We start from the raw sequence: 23,770 nt of genomic DNA on the forward strand, positions 1-23,770 counted from the left end.
TTTAGTTTTGTTTTGCAAAGAGATCTTCATCCAGTCAACGGAACTACCAACTCTCCGATTTTCCAGCTTCGCTCTTTCGGACATAATCATATATAGTTTTAATATATTGCTCATTTTACACTGCACATCTTGTGAGGACCTAGTGTAATTGATTTATTTTATTTTTTTAAGCTTTGTATTATTTCAATCAGATAGTGTTTAAGATTTAGGGGTTGAGTTATAAGATTAAATATAAAAACAAAATTTTAAAAAAAAAATAGATGCACATAGATGTGCCGTGTAAAATGAACAGTATATATATATATATATATAAATTGAACACTCAGAATATCATTTTGACTGTGAGTTATATATATACAGTGGGGACATCCAGAATATAATTATTCCGAGTGCACCCAGCTATGAAAGTCGCCCGTACTGGACGTTCAAATTGGGCGTCCAGCATGTTTTTTTTCCTATATATATATATATATATATATATATATAATATATATATAACACCGAGTTTTAGTCACTTCACAATTCTTTTTTTTTTCACATCTCTTGCATCATATTTACCCTCTTGTCCCATCAAGGAATTCTCTTCAATAATTGGCGCTTGTGGAAGTTTTAAAAACACATCTAATTTTCATATTTCTCAAAGTAGTATTAATTTTAATTTTATCGCTCTCGTGAATCAGTATTAAATTTAAATAATAACATCACTAGCAGTGGATTTCAAATATCAACACCGAAATGATCCTGATTTAGGATTTGACCTGAAATCCTCTCCAGTTCCGGAAGCTCATGATACATTAATGGATTCATGGTCAATTATCGTAATCAAGGTTCCGAAGCCAGCTGCAGTTCTTGCAACTTGCAGTCCTCTTCTCCAGTCCCAACCTCCCGCTCGTCCTCCCACCTCCCTCTTCCTCACTGCCCAACAATAATGCTTGTGTACTGCCATGGCGCAGCGGGCAAGCACACACGCCCAGTCTGGCAGCGGGTGACTGCCCGAGGAAAGCAAGTTGAGCACAGCTGGTCACTTAGCTGGATCCTCCAATGCCACCTCGATCTACCTACCCTTGTCTCTCACTCCTTAAATTCCCTGCAGTTCCGGCCTTCCCCTCAATGCCCTGCCTCACTAACTCACTCTGCTCACTGCTCTCTATAACTTGACCTCCTCGCACTCGCACTCTCATCACTCAAGCACATCCCTTAGCAGCTCGAGTACTAGCTCCATGGCCCTCGCTAAGCTCTCGCAGTGCCTCGCTCTTCTCTTTCTTCTGCTCGCACTTCGTCATCTCGTTGAGGCATGCACGAACGAAAATTAATTTCGTTCATGAAAATTAATTACTGAATCTTTGTGTGGATTGATTTAATTCGTAGGCGGAGAGCACAGAGACGGCATCCCTGGCTGCGGCGCCATCTCCTGCGACTAAAATTGGTGAGTAGTACAGTGGAAATGTATATATTTGACCTCATTCAGTCCGCAATCATATCGATCAGTTCAGTTGGATGGTCACTGAGCAGAGCTAGTGTCTGTATGTATGTGGGTTTAGACTGTGGAGCAGCGTGCGCTGTGAGGTGCAGCAAGACGTGGAAGCAAAAGATGTGCAAGAAGGTGTGCAGGACCTGCTGCAGCAGGTGCAACTGCGTCCCGCCGGGCACTTCCGTGTACACGCGCCCCGCGTGCCCTTGCTACGCCACCATGACCACACACGGAGGCCGTCTCAAATGCCCATGATTTTGTTTAATTAGTTTCGAATTCTTAATGACTCACGTGGAGTCATCGGATAGTGGTAGAAGTCGAATTGTTATGGGTTTTTGTACGTTCGATGTTATATTTTTTTTCAATAATAAGGTGTCAATTTATTGCAGCACTTAGAGGTGACTTTTCAAATATTTATTCCTAATTCTAACGTCGTCTCAAAAGTCAAAATGATGCATGGTAAACCACTTGAAGGGTTGCATGAGCAAATTTAATATTTTATTCGATAAGAGTTTATTAAAATAAATAAATTTGAATATAATATTAAATTAGATATTTGAGAGGATTTAGGGAGGATTGAGGGGCATTTTCATCATTTTTGACTACTTAGGATTGGCACCGTTTATGTGAAGGAAAAGAAGACTTTCTTTGGCTGGGTTCGTCCGCCGCCACCACAGCCACGCGCCGATGTCACCTTCGCTCTTCGCTCCTCCTCGTAGACGCCGCCGCTTCTTCTCTCTTTTCCAAACAACCACGCTACCGCCTGCACCTCCTCTCACGCACGCCACCACGTGACGGCAGCCCCTCTTCCTCTCCTCTCGTCGACAGCTCCTCTCATCGACAACCCTATCGAGGAGCCCATGCGCCGCCTCTCTTCCACTCCACAGCCCCGGTAGCATCTCTAGCGGCCAGCGCTCTCTAGGACACCGGCTCCAGTGGCCGCCACCTCCAGCGCTCGTTGGCAGCCAAGCGTCATCTCCATCTTTTCCAGCATCTACAACTGTCTACCAGCGGTTTGTTGGAAATAGAAATTACAGGAAAAGAAAAAAAGAATTATAGAAGGAAAAATATGGAAGAGGAGAAATAATTCTATGTGAAAGAGGAATAGAAGAAAATAAAAAATTTAACTTGTTCATTCATGAAAAAGTACATATTTATAGGCTTATTGGATAAGCACTAATATGAGATAATCATGATATTTTTTTTTTAAATTCTATCTCCACGAACTCTTATCAAAATTATCAATTCATCAAGTTCTATCTCTATCCTATCTCTAGTCAAGACTTGTCACCTCACCATTCTATCTCCATAAAATTTTATCAACAACTTTTATCTAGAAATCAAGTTTAATTTCCAACACCCCCTCTTAAACTTGATTTTATGACTCCAAACAAATATCGCATTTTGATGAAGTCTTCAAATTTGAGTGGCTTGGTAAAAATATCAGCAACTTGATCTTGAGACTTTATGTATTCCATTTGCACCTCTTTTCTTGTAATACATTCTCTGATATAGTGAAAGCACGTATCAATGTGCTTGCTTCTATCATGGAAGACTGGATTTTTTGCTAGTGCTATTGTAGACTTGTTATCAACTCGAATCTTGGTTGCCTCTTCTTGTGGTAACCTTAACTCATTCAATAAATTTCTGAGCCAAACAACATGACAAACACATGAAGTTGCAGCCACATACTCCTCTTCACAAGTAGAAAGTGTGACAATAGGCTATTTCTTTGACATTCAAGTGAAAGCTGTATCTCCCATAAAGAATACAAATCCTGTAGTGCTCTTTCTATCATCTATCTCTCCACCCCAATCACTGTCGTTATATCCTTCAAGTTTGAAGTTGTTAGATGTTGAATAAAGTAGTCCAAAATTTATTGTACCTTTAATATAGCGCAAAATTCTCTTAGCGATCTTAAGGTGGGTAGTAGTTGGATCTTCCATGTAGCGACTAACAAGTCCAACAGCATAAAGAATATCAGGCCTTGTGCACGTCAAGTATCGTAAACTTCCAACTGAACTCTTAACAAATGTTGGATCAACTTTTTCTTCTTCATCATATGGCAAAAGGCGATTCGCTCGCCCCCAGCGCCTCCGCCAACCCGTCCCTAGGTCAACACGGAGGAGGTAAATCACGGGTGGCTACTAGCCATTAGTGCAAATGGCCAAGACATGGGGGAGGTTATGCTCAGTCATGCCGAGTTTCGACCCCAAGACCTCATATGGCAACACTTTTCTACTGGGGTATTTATAGACTTACTGTTATCCATCCTTAACTTCTTTAATATCTCTCTTACATAACCTGCTTGTGAGATGAAGCTTCCATCTTCCCTTTGGTTCACTTCAATGCCCAGATAGTATGCCATGAGCCCAATATCAATCATTTCAAACTCTTTAGTCATCGCTTCTTTAAATTCTCCAAACATACTTGGATTGCTTCCTGTGAAGATCAAGTCATCGACATATAAGCATACAATCAAAACATCTTTATCCTTACTCTGAATGTATAATGCATGTTCATAAGGACATTTGATGAAGCCTTTCTCTTGCATGTGCTTGTCTATTCGGCTATTCCATGCCCTTGGTGCTTGCTTTAGCCCATAGAGAGTCTTCTTCAATTTTAGAACTCTGTCTACTTGTCCTTTAACTTCATAACCTGATGATTGCTGAATATAGATTTCTTCTTCAAGAACTCCATTTAAAAAAATAGATTTTACATCCATTTGATGCATTTTCCACTTATTTTGAGCTGCTAAAGCAATGATTAGTTTGACAGTTTCTAATCGAGCAACGGGAGCGAATACCTCATCATAATCAATGCCAGATCTTTGACTGTAGCCTTTTACCACCAATCTTGCTTTATATCTTTCAACTTCTCCTTTGGTATTCTTCTTTATTTTGTACACCCACTTCACACCAATCGCCTTATGTCCTTTAGGAAGTGTCGTTAACTCCCATGTGTCATTCTTCTCTATCGCCTTGATTTCTTCATCCATTGCATCTTTCTACCTTTTGCTTTTTATAGCTTCTTGGAAATCTATAGGCTCGTAATCTGCAAAGAGACAAAATAGAGTAAGATTATCTTGATTTTCAGTTACCTCATAAATTTTCCATAAGCTTCTAAAGCGTGGTACTCTTTCACTTAAAGTTGATGCAGATAAATTCTCTTGAGTACTTGATGTTGGTGTTACTAGTGGAGTAGAGTAGGCTCCTCTCTTGTTTGCTCTACCCTTGGTTGCTCCACATTTTCTTCTTCAAAGTATGGGAAGAAGTTGTAATCTTTATTTTGAGATTCCCAATTCCATTCTTCTTTTTCATTAAATATGACATCTCGACTGATGATTGTCTTCCCAGTATCTGGATTGTATAACTTATACCCTTTTGAGTTAATATCATAGCCAATAAAAATATATTTCTTACTTTTATCATCCAATTTGCTTCTTGCTTCATCAGACACATGAACGTGTGCTATACTCCCAAAAACTCTTAGATGAGAAATTCCAGATTTCCTTCGCTCCATGCTTCTTGTGGTGTCTTGCCCCACACACTCCTAGTTGGTGATCGGTTGGATAAGTATACTGCACATGCAACCGATTTTGCCCAAAGTTCCTTTGGTAGCCTCTTGCTTTTGAGAATGCGCCTTGTCATGTCAAGGATGGTTCGATTCTTTCTTTTTGCCACTCCATTTTGTTGAGGGGATCTTGGAATTGTCAAGGGTCGTCGTATTCCGTTGGCTTCACAAAATTCTTGAAACTCCTTTGAGGTAAATTCTCCTCCTCGATCAGAACACATAACTTTGACCTCGAGACCGCTCTCCTTTTCTATGGTAGCTTTAAATTTCTTGAATATGTCGAAGGCCTCCGATTTTTGCTTCAAGAAGTATACCCAAGTTTTCCGAGAAAAATCATCTATGAAAAGAATGAAATAATTACTCTTACCAAGTGAACTTGGCTTTATCGGACCGCAAACATCTATATGTATAAGTTCAAGAGGCTTTTGAACTCTTGAACTTGACTCCTTTGGAAAACCTCTTCTAAATTGCTTCCCACGTAGACATGCTTCACATACTTGATCAGGATGTTTGATGTAAGGTAGTCCTCTCACCATATCCTTCTTTGAAAGCAGTTCTAGTCCTCCGAAATTCAGATGTCCAAATCGAAGATGTCATAGCCAAGTGATGTCTTTGTAACAAGCTTTGAGACAGTTGACGACATCATTTTGAATATTAAGTAAGAACATTCTATTTTTTGACATAGGCACCTTAGCAATTAAGCAACCAATATGATCTTTCAAGATGAGCATACCATCTTTTAGATGAATATCATACCCTTTTGCCAAAAGTTGTCCTAAGCTTAGGATATTGCTCTTCATATTTGGCACAAAGAAAACATTTGAGATAAATTCATGTTTTCCATTCTTTAAACGGATGAGAATGTTACCTTTGCCTTTTACCTCAATCTTTGATTCATCTCCGAAGGATACAGTACCACCAACTGATTCATCAAGCTCTACGAACATGTTTCTTTTGCCGCACATATGATTGCTTGCACCAGTGTCGAGATACCAAATTGTATCTTCTTTTCTTTCATTCTCTTTATACGCTAGCAGTAGGGTGTCATCTTCTTCTTTTCTTTCTTCCATATAATTTGCTCTTTCATATACTTTATTCTTGGGCAATCTATATTCTTTTGCATAATGCCCAAATTTGTCACAATTGTAGCACTTAACTTGAGATTTATCATACATCGAGTTTGTGTACCCTCTTCCACTCCCTCTTGTTGAATGTTCTCCTCTTTCATTGTTGTTGTTGGAAACTCATCCTTGCTCATTAGAATGGCCTCGTCCATATCCACGACCTCTTCCACGTTGACTTCTATTGTTACTGGAGCTTTCATCTTTCTTTGTCGGTTGAAGAGTCGTCTTTAGGAGTTGTTGAGTAATTTCTTCATTTATCTTCTTCTTTTCTTCATGGGCTTGTAATGAACCCAGGAGTTGCTCAATCGTCATGACTTGTAGATCCTTGGTCTCTTCGATGATGGTTGTAATGCTATCAAATTTTGAATCCAATGATCGAAGAATTTTCTCAATAATAGTTACTTCTTCTAGTTTCTCACCATTTCTCTTTAGTTGATTGGAAATGGTAGAGACTCTAGAAAAATAATCTGATACTAACTCACCTTCTTTCATACGAAGAGCATCAAATTGACTTCTTAATATCTGAACTCATACATTTTTTACCTTTTCTTCTCCTTGATATGAGACTTGGAGCTTTTCCCATGCTTGCTTGGCTGAAGTAGCACTTGAAATCTTCTCAAAACCATCCTCATCTAAAGTTTGATAAATGAGGAAGAGAGTCTTCTTGTCTCTCTTTCTTAAATCTCTCAGACTGTCTTTTTCAGTTAGAGATAACGTCGAGTCATCACGAGGCTCAACGTAGCCTTTTTCTATAACTTCCCAAACATCATGAGCTCCAAGAAGCGCCTTCATCTTGATACTCCAATTGTCATAATTACTCGCTTTGAGTACTGGAACTTGGAAGGGAACCATACCTCCATTAGCCATGGCTCTGATACCATGACTTTGTTGGAAACAGAAATTATGGGAGAAGAAAAAAAGAATTATAGAAGGAAAAATGTGGAAGAGGAGAAATAACTCTATATGGAAGAAGAGTAGAAGAAAATAGAAAACTCAACTTGTTCATTCATGAAAAAAAAGTACATATTTATAGGCTTATTGGATAAACACTAATATAAGATAATCATGATATATATTTTTTTTAAATTCTATCTCCACGAACTCTTATCAAAATTATCAATTTATCAAGTTCTATCTCTATCCTATCTCTAGTCAAGACTTGTCACCTCACCGTTCTATCTCCATAAAATTTTATCAACAACTTTTATCTAAAAATCAAGTTTAATTTCCAACACGGTCTCCTCTTCCCCGTCTGCTGCCACCTCCTCCTTTCGGCCTCGGACGCCACACTACCTCCTCGACTCCGACCAATAGCACCGGACAAATTTCTAATCTCCCCCTCTTCCTCGCTACCCTTGCGACCAACAGACGTCGTCCTCCGGGTCGTCCGCACTGTAGTATGCTTTCGACGTCAATCCGACATATGATCCACTACTGTGTTCTAGCCATCGAGCTATGTTTCGCCCTTTGCACCACTATTATGACTGTGAATCCGACCTGCTTGCTACTGTTATATTCCGGCCTGCGTGCCACTGCTATATTCTGCTTGTGTGACACCTTCCGGATCCATGACATATTTAGCTTTGTGTTGTCTCTTCCGGATCCAACTCCTCAACCGACTCACATTCATCTACTCTTCTGGGTCACGATGACTTGATCAACGTCATGACCAGCTCACTGGTCTACCAGAGGGCGTCCCCCTGGGTTAGGATACGTCATCGTACTCATTCTTTACTCATTTTATTATTCTACCATTATCTTGTTCCTTATATATTCGTGGGATCTGCTTCGAGTATCAGGGTATCAAGGACTGGACAACCCGGTCGTTGTTTGCATGTAGTGTTGACCATAGGCATTCAAATGATTCGGTCAACATAGAAGACAACTTATCACGTCCTCCCTCCTCTGGGTCATGGCAATTCGGTCAACATTCTAGTTACATCATCATTCCGGGCATTTCGTCTTTTTAACTTCCGGACATTATCAAATTTAGGTAGCGACCATTAGAGGCGATGTCCCGGAGAGCGGTGGCCGCCGGAGATGCTACCGGACTGTGGAGTGGAAGAGAGGCAGCACGTGGACTGCTCGATGGGGTTGTTGATGAGAGGAGCTGTCGACAAGAGGAGAGGGAGAGGGTGTTGTCGGCGCGTGGTGGTGTGTGTGAGATGAGGTGGAGGCAGTAGCGTGGTCATTGGGAGAAGAGAGAAGAAGAGGCGGCTGCGACGGTGAGGAGACGAAGGTGGCGTCGGTGTGCGTGGTTGTGGCGGCGGCGGATGAACCTAGCCAAAGAGAGCCCTCTTTTCCTTCACATGAACAGTATCCTCTTAAAGCCTTAAGCAATCAAATGACAAAAGTGCCCCTCTCTCCCTTCCTAATTCCTCTCAGGTCCCTAAGAGACATTAGTATCACAAGCTTCCCATTCAAGTTTAGTCAAAAGAGGGGCAAGTCTGACTGACTAAATAATCCATCGCAAAGGCTAAATCACTTCCGAGTACAGAGTCAGATCGCTGGGTTCATCATGTAATGTCAAGCTCATAGCTATGACGATGTCGATTGAGCAACGAAAGCAATGTCGAGCAAGTGACAGTAACAATGTCAATCGAACGACGATAGCGATGATGAGCGAGCGATAAAAAAAAGTATTGAACGAGTGTCGAATGAGACAAGTACTAACGAAACAATGAGCAAAGCAAGTGTTGACCGAATGGTGAACGCCTGGCAGAGCGGCGAGAAAAACAAGTGCCAAACAGGCAAATGCCGAGTGGGTGAATGCCGAGCTAGTGATTGGGTAAATGCTAAGCAGGCGACTGAACGGATGCGGAGAGGATGAAGAGCAAATGACTGACCCGATGCAGAGCAGGCAACCGAGAGAGTGTCACGTGGTGTTAAGCAGGCGACCGAGCAATTCCTAGATAAGGTAGAGTAAATGATTGACCCAATGCTAAATGAATGTGGATCCCATGAATCGAGCGAGCACGGAGCTCGTGAGATCGAAGGCGGATGGGAGTGGAAATCATGAGTTGAGCAAGCATGAGCCTGAGAACTGAGCGAGAGCATAGCCCGTGAAATCGAAGGCGCACTAGAGCAAAAGCCATGAACCGAGCGGGTGCGGAGCCCAAGAACTGAGCAAGAGCATAGTCCATGAAATCGAAGGCGCACGGGAGCGGAGTCTGTGAGCTGAGCAGGTGTGAGCCCGAGAATTGAGCGGGATCGCAACCCTTTGCGATGGAATGCACACTAGAATGAAAGTCGTGAGTTGAGTGGGTGCGGAGCTCGAGAACTGAGTGGGAGCATAGCCCGTGAAATCAAAGGCGAACAAGAGCAAAACCCTTGAGTTGAGCGGGCGTGGAACGTGAGAACTGAGTGAGAGCATAGTCCATAAAATCAAAGGCATACGGGAGCAAAACCCATAAGCTGAACTCGCGTGGAACCCGAGAGATTGAAGGATATGAAGCTCATGAGTCGAGTGGGTGTGAAGCCCGTGGGATACTCTGGTCTGAACTAGTAGAGATAACTCGACCCTGAACGGGAGAGGTTGAGCCATGAAGAGGACATACTGATAGAGATACTCTAGTCCCAGTGGCGATACTCTGGTCCAAAAATAGGTTTGCTTATAACTTGATGGGCTGCTCGGGAGTCTGGGGCATGGTACGAAAGCATTCTCGCTTATAACCAGTTGGCTACTCGGGAATCTAGGACATAGCACGAGAGCATGCTAACTTATAACCCGATTGGCTACTCAGGAATTTGGGACAGGCCCGGTCTGAAATTCAGGGGCTATAATTTTAATTCACGAGAGCATGCTCACTTATAATCCCATCGGTGGCTTGGGAGTCTAGGACAAGCTCGGTCTAAAACCCGGGGGCTATGATTTTGAGACGTGAGAGCATGCTCGCTTATAACCCGACTGGTGGCTCGGGAGTCTGGGATATACCTTGTCTGAAACCCGGGGGCTATAATTTTGAGGCGCGAGAGCATGCTCATTTATATTCCTGCCTATGGCTCGGGAGTCTAGGATAGACCCAGTCTGAAACCCAGGGCTATAATTTTCAGGCGCGAGAGCATGCTCACTTATAGCCGGGCCAGTAGCTCAGAAGTTTGGGATAGGCCCGGTTTGAACCCCTGGAGCTATAATTTTAAGGCACAAGAGCATGCTCGCTTATAACCTGACCGGTGGTTCGAGAGTTTGGGACATGCCCAGTCTGAAACTCGGGGTCTATAATTTTGAGGTGCGAGAGCATGCTCACTTATAACCCAACTGGTGGCTCGGGAGTCTGGGACAAGCCTGGTCTAAAATCCGAGGGCTATAATTTTGAAACACAAGAGCATGCTTGCTTGTAACCCGACCAATGGCTCGGGAGTCTGGGACAGACCCGGTCTGAAACCTGAGAGCTTATAATTTTAAGGCGTGAGATCATGCTTGCTTCTAACACGGTCAGTGGTTCGAGAGTCTGGGATAGACCCGGTCTGAAACTCAATCGCTTATAATTTTAAGGCGCGAGAGCATGTTCGCTTATAACATGACTGGTGGCTCGGGAGTTTGGGACAAGCCCGGTCGAAACTTAGGGGCTATAACAGATCCTGTGATTGGAAGAGGAAATATAATAGACAAACTAACCTGCTGATCGGCTAAGAATCCGACTAAGTCCCTTGACTCCCGAATATTCGTAGAGTGAGGGAATATAATAGGAAAATAGCATGTTGATCGGCTTAGGATTTGACTGGGGCCCTCGACTCATGAATACCCATGGAGTAAGGGCAAATATAATATGATCGCCGAAATCTTTCGGGACCATGATGATGGCAAAGAATTTTCCGACGTCATCCATCTCCACGTTCCAGATCAGGTAGAGTTTCTCACAAACGGTATCAAATTTGATCCCGTTTGGAAGCTGAGAAGACGAAATGGCCGAAATGATGATGTGGCTGGAATGTTGACCGAATTGTGATGACTCAGAGAGGGGAGGGTGTGATGAGTTATCTTCTATGTTGACCGAGTCGTTTGAAGGCCTCCAGTCAACACTACCTACAAATAGCGACCGGGTTGCCTAGATCCCTGGCACCCCGATGTTTTAGACAGATCCCACGAATATATAAGGAACAGGAAATAGTAGAATAATGAAATAAGTACGATGATGTACCTTGGTCTAGGTGGACGCCCTCTGATAGACGGTGAACTGGTCGCGACGCTGATCGAGTCGTTGTGACTCGGAAGAGTAGATGAATGTGAGCCGGCTGAGGAGCTGGGTCTGGAGGCAACGACATTGAGCCAAATGTGGCATGGGTCTTGAAGGCGGCATGTAGATGGAATACAACAGCAACACACAGGCCGGATAATACCAGTAGTTCACAATCATGATAGTGGTGCGAAGGTGAAACACAGCAGTGGATTAGATGCCAGATTGGTGTCAAAAGCATACTACAGTGCGAACGACCCGGAGGATGGCGTCGACTGACCGCGAGGGTAGCGAGGAAGAGGGGGAGATCGAAGATATGTCCGATGCCATTGGTTAAAGTCAAGGAGGCAGTGCGGCGTCCGAGGCCAAAAGGAGGTGGTGGCAGTAGACGGGAAAGAGGAGATCACCGATAGGTCGCTGTAGATGCTGGAAAAGATGGAGATGACTCTTGGCTGTCGATGGCCACTGGAGGCGGTGTCCCGGAGAGCGGTGGCCGCCGAAGATGGTACCGGGGCTGTGGAGCGGAAGAAAGGCGGTGGGTGGGCTGCTCGCTGGGGTTGTCGATGAGAGGAGTTGTCGACGAGAGGAGAGGGAGAGGGGGCTGCCAGCGTGTGACGGCGTGAGTGAGAGGAGGTGGAGGCGATAGCGTGGTCGTCGAGAGAAGAGAGAAGAAGAGGCGGCGACAGCAAGGAGGCGAAGGTGGCGTCGGTGTGCGTGGCTGTGGTGGCAGCCGACAAACCTAGCCAAAGAGAGCCCCCTTTTCCTTTACGTGAACAGTATCCACTTAAAGCCCTAAGTAGTCAAATGATGAAAATGCCCCATTTTTGTTCCTAATTCCTCTTAGGCCCCTAAGAGACAGCCGTATCAAAATCAAATAAATAAAATTAAATATATTTGTGTTTAATTAGTTATTATTGATGAATAAAATATTATAAACTATTTAAGATTAATGTTCCTAAATAAAATTTATGTGTGCCTGGGGCATAATGTAATGGTTAAGTTCTTCAACGGATCACCAAATCGAGTCTCAGTTACGGTGTATTGTAGAGAATTTTTTCTCTAATGAGAAGCGGACCTAAGAATGCTGGCCATCTGGATGAGTCTCTATGAGCCCTTTCCGATTTATCCTAGTGACCGATGGAAAATTTTCGTGAGACTGAGTCTATCACATTCAGGTAAGGGCCTAGGGGTGGCAATTCGAGTCTGATTCGGGTTGGTGAGTTTAGGTTGGCGAGTTAACGGGTTAGAACATCAAAATCCGAACTCGACCTGATTAATATTTCGAGTCAAATTGTTCGACCCCGAACCCAACCCGTTTATTTGTATTTGACCTGAACCCGACCTGAAATGACCCACAACCCGAATCCAACTCGAACCCTACTCGAAATGACTCATTTATAAAAACATGTTCATCTTAACCCGAATCCAACTCGAAAAGACTCATTTTATTAAAATATACTTATTTTAACCCGAATTCATCCATAATCCGACTCGAATCCGACCCAAAAATACTTATAAATGGATTTACAGGTTGTAATCAGGTCATTTCAAGTTGACTCGAACCCAACCCGTTTATTAATCGTGTCAATCAGGTCGTCCCGAACCCAACCCAAATCCAATATCGGGTTCGGGACCGTGTCAATCAGGTCGTCCCGAACCTGACAATAACATGATTTTTTTCGCATTCAGTTCAGGTCGTGTTTTTGTGTTGGGTTAGAAATTGTCACCCTGTAGGTAAGGGTGTCAAAGATAAACTCGACCCGAGTCGGTCCAAAAAATATCGAGTTCGGGTTGTAAATTTTTGGATTCGGATTGGAGATTTTTATGTCAGATTCAAGTTAACCCGAATTTAGGATTTAGTGGACTTTTGAGTGTTAAATCAAATTTTATTTTTAAAATTAAGGTGTTTTTATGATAAGGATAGTGTATTGAGATAAAAGTAAATAATTATAGGAAAAATTGTAAAAAAATATTTTTAATCGAATTAATCAAGTTAATCAGGTTGGTCGGGTTCGGGTTTAGGAGTTTCAGATTATATTCGAGTTCGATTAGGATTTTTTATAAAAAAAATTTTACCCAACCTACTCGAATTGACACCACTATCTCCAAAAATTAGTCTGTTCGAAAAGATAAATATCTAAATTACTAAAATATAAAAATAGAATTTATGTGTCATATTCATCAACAAAATTCTTATAAATTTAAAAATAAATAATTTTTTTTTAAATATTGAACTCATTAATCAACTAAATAGATTTAAAAATCTAAAAAATATAAACAATTAAACAAGCTTAGTTGAAAATTTTAATAACATCTAAATAAATTAAAAATATAAACAATTAAACAAGCTTAGTTGAAAATTTTACTAACATCTAAATAATTAAATTTAAATCAAGTTTAAGTTTTTTAAAAAGAAATCAAACTAAATTTAATAATAGTTTCAATGATTAAATTTATTATACATTCAACTTACCTTTGACTATGTTTAGAGCCCTAACCACTTATACGGCACCTCCAATGCAAGGATACCACTATGAGTTCACCTATAGAGGGGTCTTATGTTATGTAGAAGCCTCTTGTTTACCCTCTAAAGGAACTTAAATGCTGCTTCAAATCAGCAGTAAAAGATAAAAGTAAAACTTTGTTTATCCACAAATGCAAGAGGCGAAAACAAATCTAATCCACATGCACCTACATCACACCATGTGAATTGTTTGTTCAACAATTCATATATGCCCCTCAAGATGTAACACTACTATCCACCCAATATAATTACTTAAGTATTCACAAATTGGTCCTCTCAGGATGATTTAGTGATTAACACATGAAATATTACTACCATAAGATCTGGGGTTCGAATCTCGACAAAGTCGAGGTAATACCTCTCTTATGTGCTAGTCGCTATTCCAAAGATTAGTAGTCGTTCGTAATTTACCTCCTATGTGTTGACCCTAAGATGGGTTGACGGAAATGTTAGGAGGGAGTGTATTCACCTTGCCACAGTGAGTATCCACAAATTAGTATATATATAACTCATACACCTCACAAATAATCCCCTGCATATCCATCATGGTGCATAGTTGATAGCAAACAACACACACACACCATATTATTAGTTGTTGATCATCCATTAATATTGATGTTTTGATCAAAAATCACTCTCTCATACACACACACATGGCTAAATGTGAACTAGAATAAACATGCCTTGTTTACTTTTACCTCTAATATTTCAATGTTGCATTGATTGCATTATACTCGGCGGTATCGATCTATAACTTTCACATCGGTCGATTTTTCCTTCTTGGAATTTTTCTCGTACTCAATTGGTTCCTCAGCATCACTTAAGCCCTCTGAAGAAGAACAAGAAACATAATCAGCCTCAACGATAGGGCTACTGATGATGCCAGTTGGAAGCCTAGAATGATTCTTCTCCAGTTTAGCCTCGACCTCTCCCTCTCCCTCTCGAGTAGAAACTTGAAGAAACTTGGCATCGCCAGCAAAATTCTCCTTGGTGGCATCTTGTTGCTTCTGTGCCAGTACATCTATTGAACTAACATCCTCATCTGAACCGCCTTGAGGCCCTCGAATATCAGTTTCTCCCTCGCTCTTGCAAACTTTATCATCCTCAATGAAAGAAGCAACTGCATTCTGTCTTTCTATTACTTTTACAAAACGAATCATGCCACTGATATGACTCTTGCTTTCAGGTTCAATATGAACAGATGATGCAGAATCCACAGAGGTTCTTCTAACATCAACTAGGACAGGTGCTTCCATCCTCTGTGATCTTGGAGGTTCTGCCTTTAGTTGTGACTCTACTGGCTCAAGTTTTTTTAATTTTTCGATAGCAAGACTGGCGATCTCTTGAACCCAACTATCATCTGGCAGAACACTGCAAATGAAGATAAAATTTATTTAAACAAATATGCTGCATGGACACTTTAGCAAAAAATAACTCAACCTCTTATCCTCAGTTAAGTCAATAACTCGCCCTCTGCTTGCTGGTTTTATTTTTGGGGGGAATTACCGAAACACACCCTTTTTGAATCAAACCGAGACCATTTTTTTTAGAAACAAAATTGAAAGAAAATAGAAATTATATGTTTGGTTTGCTTTGGTTTAGAGGTCTAACCGAATTGGCCTTTATGCATTATAATTTTTTAATTTTATGAATCAATATTATTTTATAAAATTAATAAATATGACAAATTCAGTCATCTATAATTCATAATAAATCTAAATGGCAAATGCATATTTTCATTATTTAACCAAAGATAAATTTGACATTTTATTTATTTTTGTTTACAAAAATGAAACCAAAATCCAACTAAATTTTTTATGCTTTGGTCAACTCAAACCGATTTAGATAAGAAGCCAAACTAAATCAAAACTTTACTTCGGTTCATCATGATTTTGAACTGAATAAGGAACACTTCTAGATAAAAATGTAAGATATAACCTAGCCTAATGCATACCTTAGTCTTGCGTCTGCCTAATCATGCAATATTGCAATATAATATTTTTTTTTCTAAATTCTAAATCATATAGAAATTTTCAAACTAAGAGGAAAACTCAGCTCTTACCCATCCAGATCCCAAAAAGATGTATATGTCACATCTATTTCTTTCAATGTATTCATCGTTGTAGCTAAAAGATTGTCTGAAAGATATCCTCCATTTTTTGCAATTTCAAGAAGAAAATAAATATCCATGTGAACCTGTAGAAATTGAGCAATCAAAGTTTGTACACGAAAAACAGTAGTACCAACACTCTACATAATATTTGCATTTAAGAAATGTTCGTCTCTAACAATGTCACTAAATTCTTCAAATTTGGCAACAACCGACAACAGTCTCATAACAAGCATGAATACGTAAAATTAGTACTTAACAAATTTAAGTCTTGCTGCAACAGTAATAACACATGGTAGTCACTAAAAATGTTAAATTAGAGGGCAAAGATACGGTAATACCTGCTCAAGGAAGTTATACATTCTAATTTTTGATGAATCTTCTGTGATTTTCCATAAGCTTTGGTTACTGGAAAGACAAGTAGGCAATGCTTCCATTAACTTTATCAACAATTTCACTATGCCATGCTTGCCTTCAAAGATGGATCTGGAAATATTCTCTAATTTCCTCAACCAGTAGAATAATTCCTTGACATTCAAAAAACAACCATTAGAAGAAAGAGAATGATACAAGAAGGAATTTAAACTTGCATAGGAGAGAAATATCTTGGAACTAAACCACAAAACTTCATGTTTAATAAAAACGAAATTGAAACTTAATCATTACAGTAAATCAATAATATTAACGAAATAGCTTAAAATACAACAACTCTAGAACATTCATCCATTATTATATAGATGATTATGCAATATAGAATCAGTTAAAAAAAATAATCAAAACACAAAGGAGTTTTGCTCTAAATTTTAACACATAGTTTACTCATTCTTAATTAATGATAGAAAAGTCAGAAACCTTCATAGATGAAACTAAATAATCCTCTCTAATGTATTTTTATCAAATTGTGATGACATCCTTTAATCTCATCCTCTTGACCCATCATCATCCATAAGTAGGATATCAACCTTATGTTCATAGCCTCATACTGATCTTTGGAAGGAAGAAGGCTAACTTCCATTTGAGGTTCTTGCCATCATCTGATTGTACAATCTTCCTGCCAAACTAATCTTTACTCAACTTGCAGTACGATTTTTTACTGGTTTTCTTCATATCATGGGAAGTTGGTCATACATCTTGTGGCACATTTTGCAAGTTTAATAACTGCTAGATAGCCATATACAAGCTCTTGCAGATGAGTTGGACGTGGAATTAAAAAAAAAAAACTAATATAGGAAACTTTCCAATCTTTTGTGATGCACGAGTCACAACCCTTCTAGATGAGATAACAGGTCATTTTCTTTGTTAAGCATAACTACTTATCCAAAATGAATAAGTTCAAAACAGTAGTTGATCACCACCTGATTACCTCATATTTTTCCATGTAGACCCAAATTAGGGTGTGCAGTGAGATCCGTCAATTAAATTTGTATCTGTCAATTGACAATGTTTTGTCAAAAAATATACAACTCTCAGAATCATAAAAAGCAACTTCGTGGGGGTTTTTTTTTTTTGAAAAAAAAAGCAACTTCCAGGTTGGCTAATACAAATTTCGGTATGTTTTGAGGATTTAGAAAGGCATTAAGAAAAAAAGCACATGGATGGTTGCATTTTCTATCACATATTTAAAGACACCTTAAACAAGAAATAAACACTGACCCACAAAGATGCATTTTTTATAAAAGTTCTTTGGATGTTTTACTAGAATTATATACTTGCATTAAATAGCAATTCCTATATCTACTTCCTAATAAAGATAATCAGGAAGAAAGAACTTGCAATGTGAATTAAGAAAACACGATTACATCACACTATTAACGCATCTCATGGAACCATAAAATTTCATCAAAGATGTTAGTCAAAGCATAGGAATGATTCACTGAAAGTTGAAAATAACAAACCTGAAAAATAAAAGATGGAAACATAATTTCTTGTTTTGAGCCAGCAGTACTCTGGTAAGCATATTTAGCATTTGATTCCAAAATGGGCACTGATGCATTAACAAATTGGTGGCAGAAAGTACTTTGTAACCGATCTGCAGCTTCTTCAACAGAAAGCACCAAATTGTAAAGCTCCTGTGATGATCTATTAACCTGATCTGAATGAGAATGTGGAGGCTTTGTAATGCCAAAGATACCAGAGGTAATAATGGGTAAAAGTTTCACAATGGTTGCAGTGTTAACCAGAAGCAATAACTGCTGCTCTAGCTTTGAAGTCTCCATAATTCCTTGATAAAAAATTCCTAGACTAGTTTCTTTACTTTGAATAGCTTGTTCTAGGGAAATAATATACTCATTAATTAGGCCAGCAAGTCCTTGAGCAATCGAACATCCCATCTCAAAAGTAACCATTGAAGAGAAATCATTGACAATGTCCTGATTAAATACAATTAGAACTGATTAGCAATCACTATTTAGTGCAATTCATATTATCTAGATTACAGAGATTTTGCAGTTACTTCTGAATAGTTTGCAATTTTGTATATTGAAATCATTAATGACATGATTGCTATATGCAATGATTGTTAAGCGATGTCATCTGTATTATGATGTAACTCTAAATCTTCATCTAGATAAATTATATAGAATAGACTCGGGCATTGAGGCCTCACTTATACCTTTTTAATTATCTACTCTCAACATTTTCTTGTGATGGTATTCTAACCAATGTGGAATCCTCCACGAACAACTCATAATCAGCTTAAAAGTAGGATAATGGAAAGTAGTCATTTCATGCATAGTTTGCAATGTGCCAATCTATTAAACTATGGGCTTTAGTACTTGAAATCTTCATCTACCCCTTCAATACTCATGTCAAATACCAAAACTCCAACATTGACATATTGAGTGGACAGTCGATATTTCTATTAGTCATGTGTGAAAAAAAAAATAGAAAGAGCTATACTAGACACTTGGTTCCACACCCATGTCCAATACCCAAGTCCAATGTGGCAAAAGGCGATTCGCTCGCCCCCAGCACCCCCGCCAACCCGTCCCTAGGCCAACACAGAGGAGGTAAATCATGGATGGCTACTAGCCATTAGTGCAAATGGCCAAGACATGGGGGAGGTCATGCTCGGTCACGCCGAGTTTCGACCCCAAGACCTCATGTGGCAACACCCCATGCCTTAACCATCGCACCGCCCCGAGGGGACCCAATACCCAAGTCCAAGATAAATAGATTGGATGATTAATCACTAGTGATACCTCCCTTTCAAAAATGGATTCTATTGTATGTTTATCTTCAAGATTAATGAAGTAGCCCCTCTTTTACTAAAGTTTAGCAAAGCATATGATAAGGGAAATAGAGTGAGAGACAGAAAAGTAGATTTTAAAAAAAAAAACAACAACACAACTACAATAATAGGAAACCAATGAGAACAAAGAAGAACAAGCAAATTTAATGCTAGAAGATGCGCAGTTGTGTACAAATAGATCAGGTATATCCATTTATGAAACCTGTATTAATGGGACAAACTTTCTTCCACTGCAAGTTAGTAAACAATACTCCTCTTCAGCACCATTCTCTGCTGTAGATGGTGTTTCCTCAATCAGTTCTGACAGAAGAAACTTTTTGAGGACCCAAGTCTCATTTTCCACCAATATTCTGGAAACATCTCTATAATGATCCAAATGTTTGTCTAATAAGTCCTCCATACAAGGCCTCAAGTAATTCATCAAATCATGCACTAAGAATAGTCTTTGAGAACTCAACAAAGAGCAAAGTGAGATAGCATAATGTACAACTTCAACTGCCTGATGAAATTTGACAATTATTTCTGATTTGGATATAAAATATGCATAAACAATGTGACTAAATTCCTCAAGTTCTGTCCTAGCCCAATCCAAAAGCTCTAGGGAACAAGGATATGTTTCCCCATTCAAGAATATAGAACTTTTTGCTGCTTGAAAAATAATTGAGAACACAGCTTTTGCAACTTCATAGGGATAGAAGTGACCTAAAGATTCTTTTTGAGAAAATAATTCTTGTAGACGATGCTCAAGACGCAAATGATAAAACTTTAGCAGTAAAATGTTGGCCTGATAACCTTCACCAAGCCTTAAAAGACCAGATAGTGCCTTCTGTAACTCTGTATGAGTTACCCTGGGGTGTTTAGCCAATGCAATAAATTGTTTAGCTAACCTAGTCCTCCAATCTGATATTGCATTAAAGTATGATGTCATTGAGGGAAAGATATGTTCTTCCATCTTCATATTGTGTAAGGTCTTGGTCGTCTTTTCCAAAAGAATCAATGCATCATTCACTTTTTGCTCAGAGAGAAAAATATCCAATGCGTCCAAAGTATCATAAACTTGAAAGTCAAATTTTGTAGAGGAATATAGATCAAGATCTTCATCCTGCTTGTTGGTTTCTATTGTGTTGTCTGACAGTTTATCCAAATAAAGACATTTAAACAAATTTTGAACAAGATTCCTTTGGTTTGAAACATGTTCTTTCAACTCCTCGAGATCATAGTTAACTTGTGGCACTTCATCAAGTATCCTGGAAGAAAACAAAATCTTGACTAAGCACAAAAACATGTCTAATTTTATTTGGTAATTAAATGCAGAAAGACAATAATAATTTGATAACTATGAACTGATGTTGATAGTAAAGTTTTGAATAAATTGAAGGAACATGCCAGATTCTCAAATAAAGTCATTTCTAGGATGATTGTTGGATGAACACTCCAGCAATAGGAAGAATGAAGACTGAAAAACTTTATTTGGTATAGTTAGTTGATACTATGCGGACAATTAATATCACACCTGTGTAGTTACTCTCATTGTCAACTCCCCGAACCCTCGTATTCTTATATAGTCTCTTCATATAAAATTTTTGTCCTATGTCTGACCTCCACTTTGATTCAGCCCCACCAGTTTGGTATCGTTCAAGTTTACCCCAGCCCTAAGTTTGTTTCAAGAAACCAAGAATGTTGAGTGGAATACCTGATTTGGTGTCTTCTCTGCTACTATGTGATCAACACATCTCTATAATTGTTAGTGTCACAACCCACCTATGTGAGAACTATCATTAACCTGTTAACCATATACTCTTTGTACCCATGTAGGACACTAACACTACATATAGAAACTCGACATCCCAAGACCCAAAGTCCAACTCATAGTTGATAGTCCAAAATCACACCTAATCATTAGCATCTTGGGTTCAAGGATGGCTTGAATTTTCCACAACAAACACCACATAGGACAGTTTGACAAGATAAATAAACTAGAACCAGCTAAACCAACTAGCCTAGCAATACCCATAATCAGAAGAAAAATCCACTAATCTTGAAGTATGAATATCATCATTCACAAATTGAAGAAAACTCATAACATAATCTAATTACCACTATTAATTTGCAAACCTACTTAGAACAGCAAAAGTCAACATACATTTAGATCAATTCAGGAAGGGCACACAGCCATCCCATTTATTCCTTCCCTTCGGCATTGACACTTGGTCATTAACTATTTGTTTAAAAAAACACTAAACAGTAAGAGAAACCTTCATAAACTGAATGGTTGATGAAATATTCAAGCAGAAAAGTTTACCTTAATAACAAATGAAGCCTTCACAAAATGATAGTTTAGGTAAATATTTAAGCATGGAGATTTACCTGACAAATGCCGAATAACATGAATAAGCATTTTGACTAAAATCTTCCTCCGAGACCTTCTTTACTTCAAGGAGCTCTGAACACAAGCGTCTAATTCCCTGTAAAATATGATAGCTTAATACAGCTATGGTTGAACAATCCTAACAATAGAGTTATTAGGTAGTTCAAAACAGAATAAGTGTTCTATCACAACACAGTCATCATGTTAAACAGTGAATTTAAAATTTTCACATCAAATATTGTTGTTCAATAAAGGATGGATGTGTAGAATTATAATCGGCACAAAGCAGAAGTGTAGCACATTTAGACATTTCCTTCAATTCCATCTTCAGTAAGAGTCATCCTCTTAACCCATGGAATACTGACAACTCAGTCCCCAATATTCCTTACTAGAGCAAATTGGAAAGGCACATAACATCTCAAGAACAATCGGCATAGCTAAGGTTGAAATTTCTTATCACCTACCTGCTTGTTCGTCTTTGTCGATGGCAATTATACTCAATGTGGAAAGGTAGAACTGTGCCACGAGAAGAGCAAAGAGAAGAAGAAAAATTAGAAAGATGGTACCTTTTGGGTCATCGGCTGGACCTCCGACCAGTGCTCACGATCACCGTCGGAGCTCGAAGAGTCAAACGAGTCGTCGGTGAGAATCTCTGCATTACCATCGGCCATGGGAACACCGCAGGAGGAGGAAGGAGAGGAACGTGGCGATGACAATTAGAGGAGATGAGTATGGTTTGGAGCGTCTGGATGTCGTTTTCCGCCATGGCCGGTCGTGAAGCATCGCTAACCCCGCCTCGCGCACGACCTTTTGATTATTCTTCAGAGTCCTGGAGAAATCAATTTCTTATTTCTTATATTTTGGGGGTTTTCTAAAAATCATTACTGATTGGGTCATGTTATTTAAATTAATAAAATCTTATGTTAATTAATAATTATTTGACATAATAATGTATTTAGAGATTTTTTGTTTGTTTGTTAAAAGGCAAAAGCTAAAGTCCATATAACGATATTATTATTATTATAAAAATGTGTCCTTCACACGAGTAATAAGTGAGAGCATCCGTAATAGGATTCGGCTTAAATGCTCCCTTGTTTTCGACAGGAAATGGCTCCACTGTTTAGAAGAGTTGTTCCTTCCCTTTTTTTTTAAAAAAAAATAAAATAAATTTTAAAAAATATTTAGGTGAGGTAATGTAATTTATTTTTTAATTACTAATGTTATTAATTTATGAATTTAAATTTTAATTATACATAACGTGAAATATAATGAAAAAAATGTGGAATCTATAAAACAAAATAGTTTTAAAAAAAAATTACAGTTAAGAAATATGTAGAGATTTTTTACTTTTAACATAACGTTAATATGATATTGAAGAAGTTTTCGAAAATCTTCCATAACTATGAATACTCTAATATGTCTAATTCTATGGGAGCTCCTTCAGCTTCCAAGAAACTCCTCGTGGATGATATGACAAATAAAAGTTAAAAGCGCTCCTTCATATTTTCTTTAAATGAAAAATAAAATTATTGATGTGTCCTGTGGGGGCCACAAATAATCTCCCTTAGAGCATATGTAATGGGGAGCTCTTGATGTGATCGTGGTGGCCGCAGGGCTAGTTTGATTGTAGTGGCGGGGTTCAAAATTCGACAAAGGATTTTATCATTTCTATGAATTTTGCTCGTGTATTTGTCAATTTAGATCTCAATGGTATGGGACAGTCATATAGAAGCCACTAATGTGATGATACCACATTTTAATGGTGTGGAACAGTGGTAAGGAAACCCCCTCCCATATATTCACTTTTGCTTTCCACTGTGCCTCTACGGGCTGGATCAGCTCATTAGGTATATGTAGCTTACCACTAAAGTCATGGGGTCGAAGGTCGTCAGTTGCACTCGGGAATAAAACTCTGGTCTGCTGTGCCAAAAATTCTTTCGACCCCCAATCACCTATCCTGCCCAGCATTAACCGTGATTTACTCCCTCTGGAATCTTGTGGGGCCGGGGCCAGGGGGCCGCTAGGGTGACGGTTCCACCTTTTGTCACATTTGCTTTCCACTATACCTCCACGGGCTGGATCAGCTGGTTAGATGCCTGCAACTTGCCACTGAAGTAGTAGGGTCGAAGGTCGGCAGTTGCACTCGGAGATAAAATCCTGGTCTGCTGCGCCA

At 39.3% G+C, this 23,770-nt stretch overlaps 2 protein-coding genes across 2 annotated transcripts; one reads left to right on the forward strand and one right to left on the reverse strand.

The window, feature by feature from the left end:
• Positions 1-1,118: 1,118 nt before the first annotated feature.
• LOC121990464 (gibberellin-regulated protein 2-like) lies at positions 1,119-1,862 on the forward strand. Its single transcript, XM_042544592.1, has 3 exons — positions 1,119-1,292; positions 1,369-1,426; positions 1,542-1,862. Exons 1-3 carry the CDS (start codon positions 1,221-1,223, stop codon positions 1,724-1,726), a joined length of 315 nt encoding a protein of 104 aa, XP_042400526.1. The 5' UTR covers positions 1,119-1,220; the 3' UTR covers positions 1,727-1,862.
• A 12,533-nt stretch (positions 1,863-14,395) lies between these two features.
• On the reverse strand, positions 14,396-22,422 carry LOC121988386 (exocyst complex component EXO84A-like). Its single transcript, XM_042541772.1, has 7 exons — positions 22,164-22,422; positions 21,597-21,694; positions 19,432-20,476; positions 17,875-18,348; positions 16,321-16,506; positions 15,932-16,065; positions 14,396-15,240 (listed from the first exon to the last, which is right to left on the reverse strand). Exons 1-7 carry the CDS (start codon positions 22,266-22,268, stop codon positions 14,598-14,600), a joined length of 2,685 nt encoding a protein of 894 aa, XP_042397706.1. The 5' UTR covers positions 22,269-22,422; the 3' UTR covers positions 14,396-14,597.
• Between the last annotated feature and the right edge of the window lie 1,348 nt (positions 22,423-23,770).

This window comes from Zingiber officinale, chromosome 6B, assembly GCF_018446385.1.
Source record: "Zingiber officinale cultivar Zhangliang chromosome 6B, Zo_v1.1, whole genome shotgun sequence".
Lineage (NCBI taxonomy): Eukaryota > Viridiplantae > Streptophyta > Magnoliopsida > Zingiberales > Zingiberaceae > Zingiber > Zingiber officinale.

What these genes read in the sequence shown, in the direction of transcription:
- LOC121988386 (XM_042541772.1), bottom strand. Translation starts at nt 22,268, where the DNA reads ATGGCCGATGGTAATGCAGAGATTCTCACCGACGACTCGTTTGACTCT. An exon ending in TGTTATTCGGCATTTGTCAG is followed by an intron (nt 20,477 to 21,596) that starts GTAAATCTCCAT and finishes GTTTTCTTCCAG; the next exon opens with GATACTTGATGAAGTGCCAC. An exon ending in AGTTTGTCCCATTAATACAG is followed by an intron (nt 18,349 to 19,431) that starts GTTTCATAAATG and finishes GTATTTAATCAG; the next exon opens with GACATTGTCAATGATTTCTC.
- LOC121990464 (XM_042544592.1), top strand. Translation starts at nt 1,221, where the DNA reads ATGGCCCTCGCTAAGCTCTCGCAGTGCCTCGCTCTTCTCTTTCTTCTG. An exon ending in CACTTCGTCATCTCGTTGAG is followed by an intron (nt 1,293 to 1,368) that starts GCATGCACGAAC and finishes TTTAATTCGTAG; the next exon opens with GCGGAGAGCACAGAGACGGC. An exon ending in ATCTCCTGCGACTAAAATTG is followed by an intron (nt 1,427 to 1,541) that starts GTGAGTAGTACA and finishes ATGTGGGTTTAG; the next exon opens with ACTGTGGAGCAGCGTGCGCT.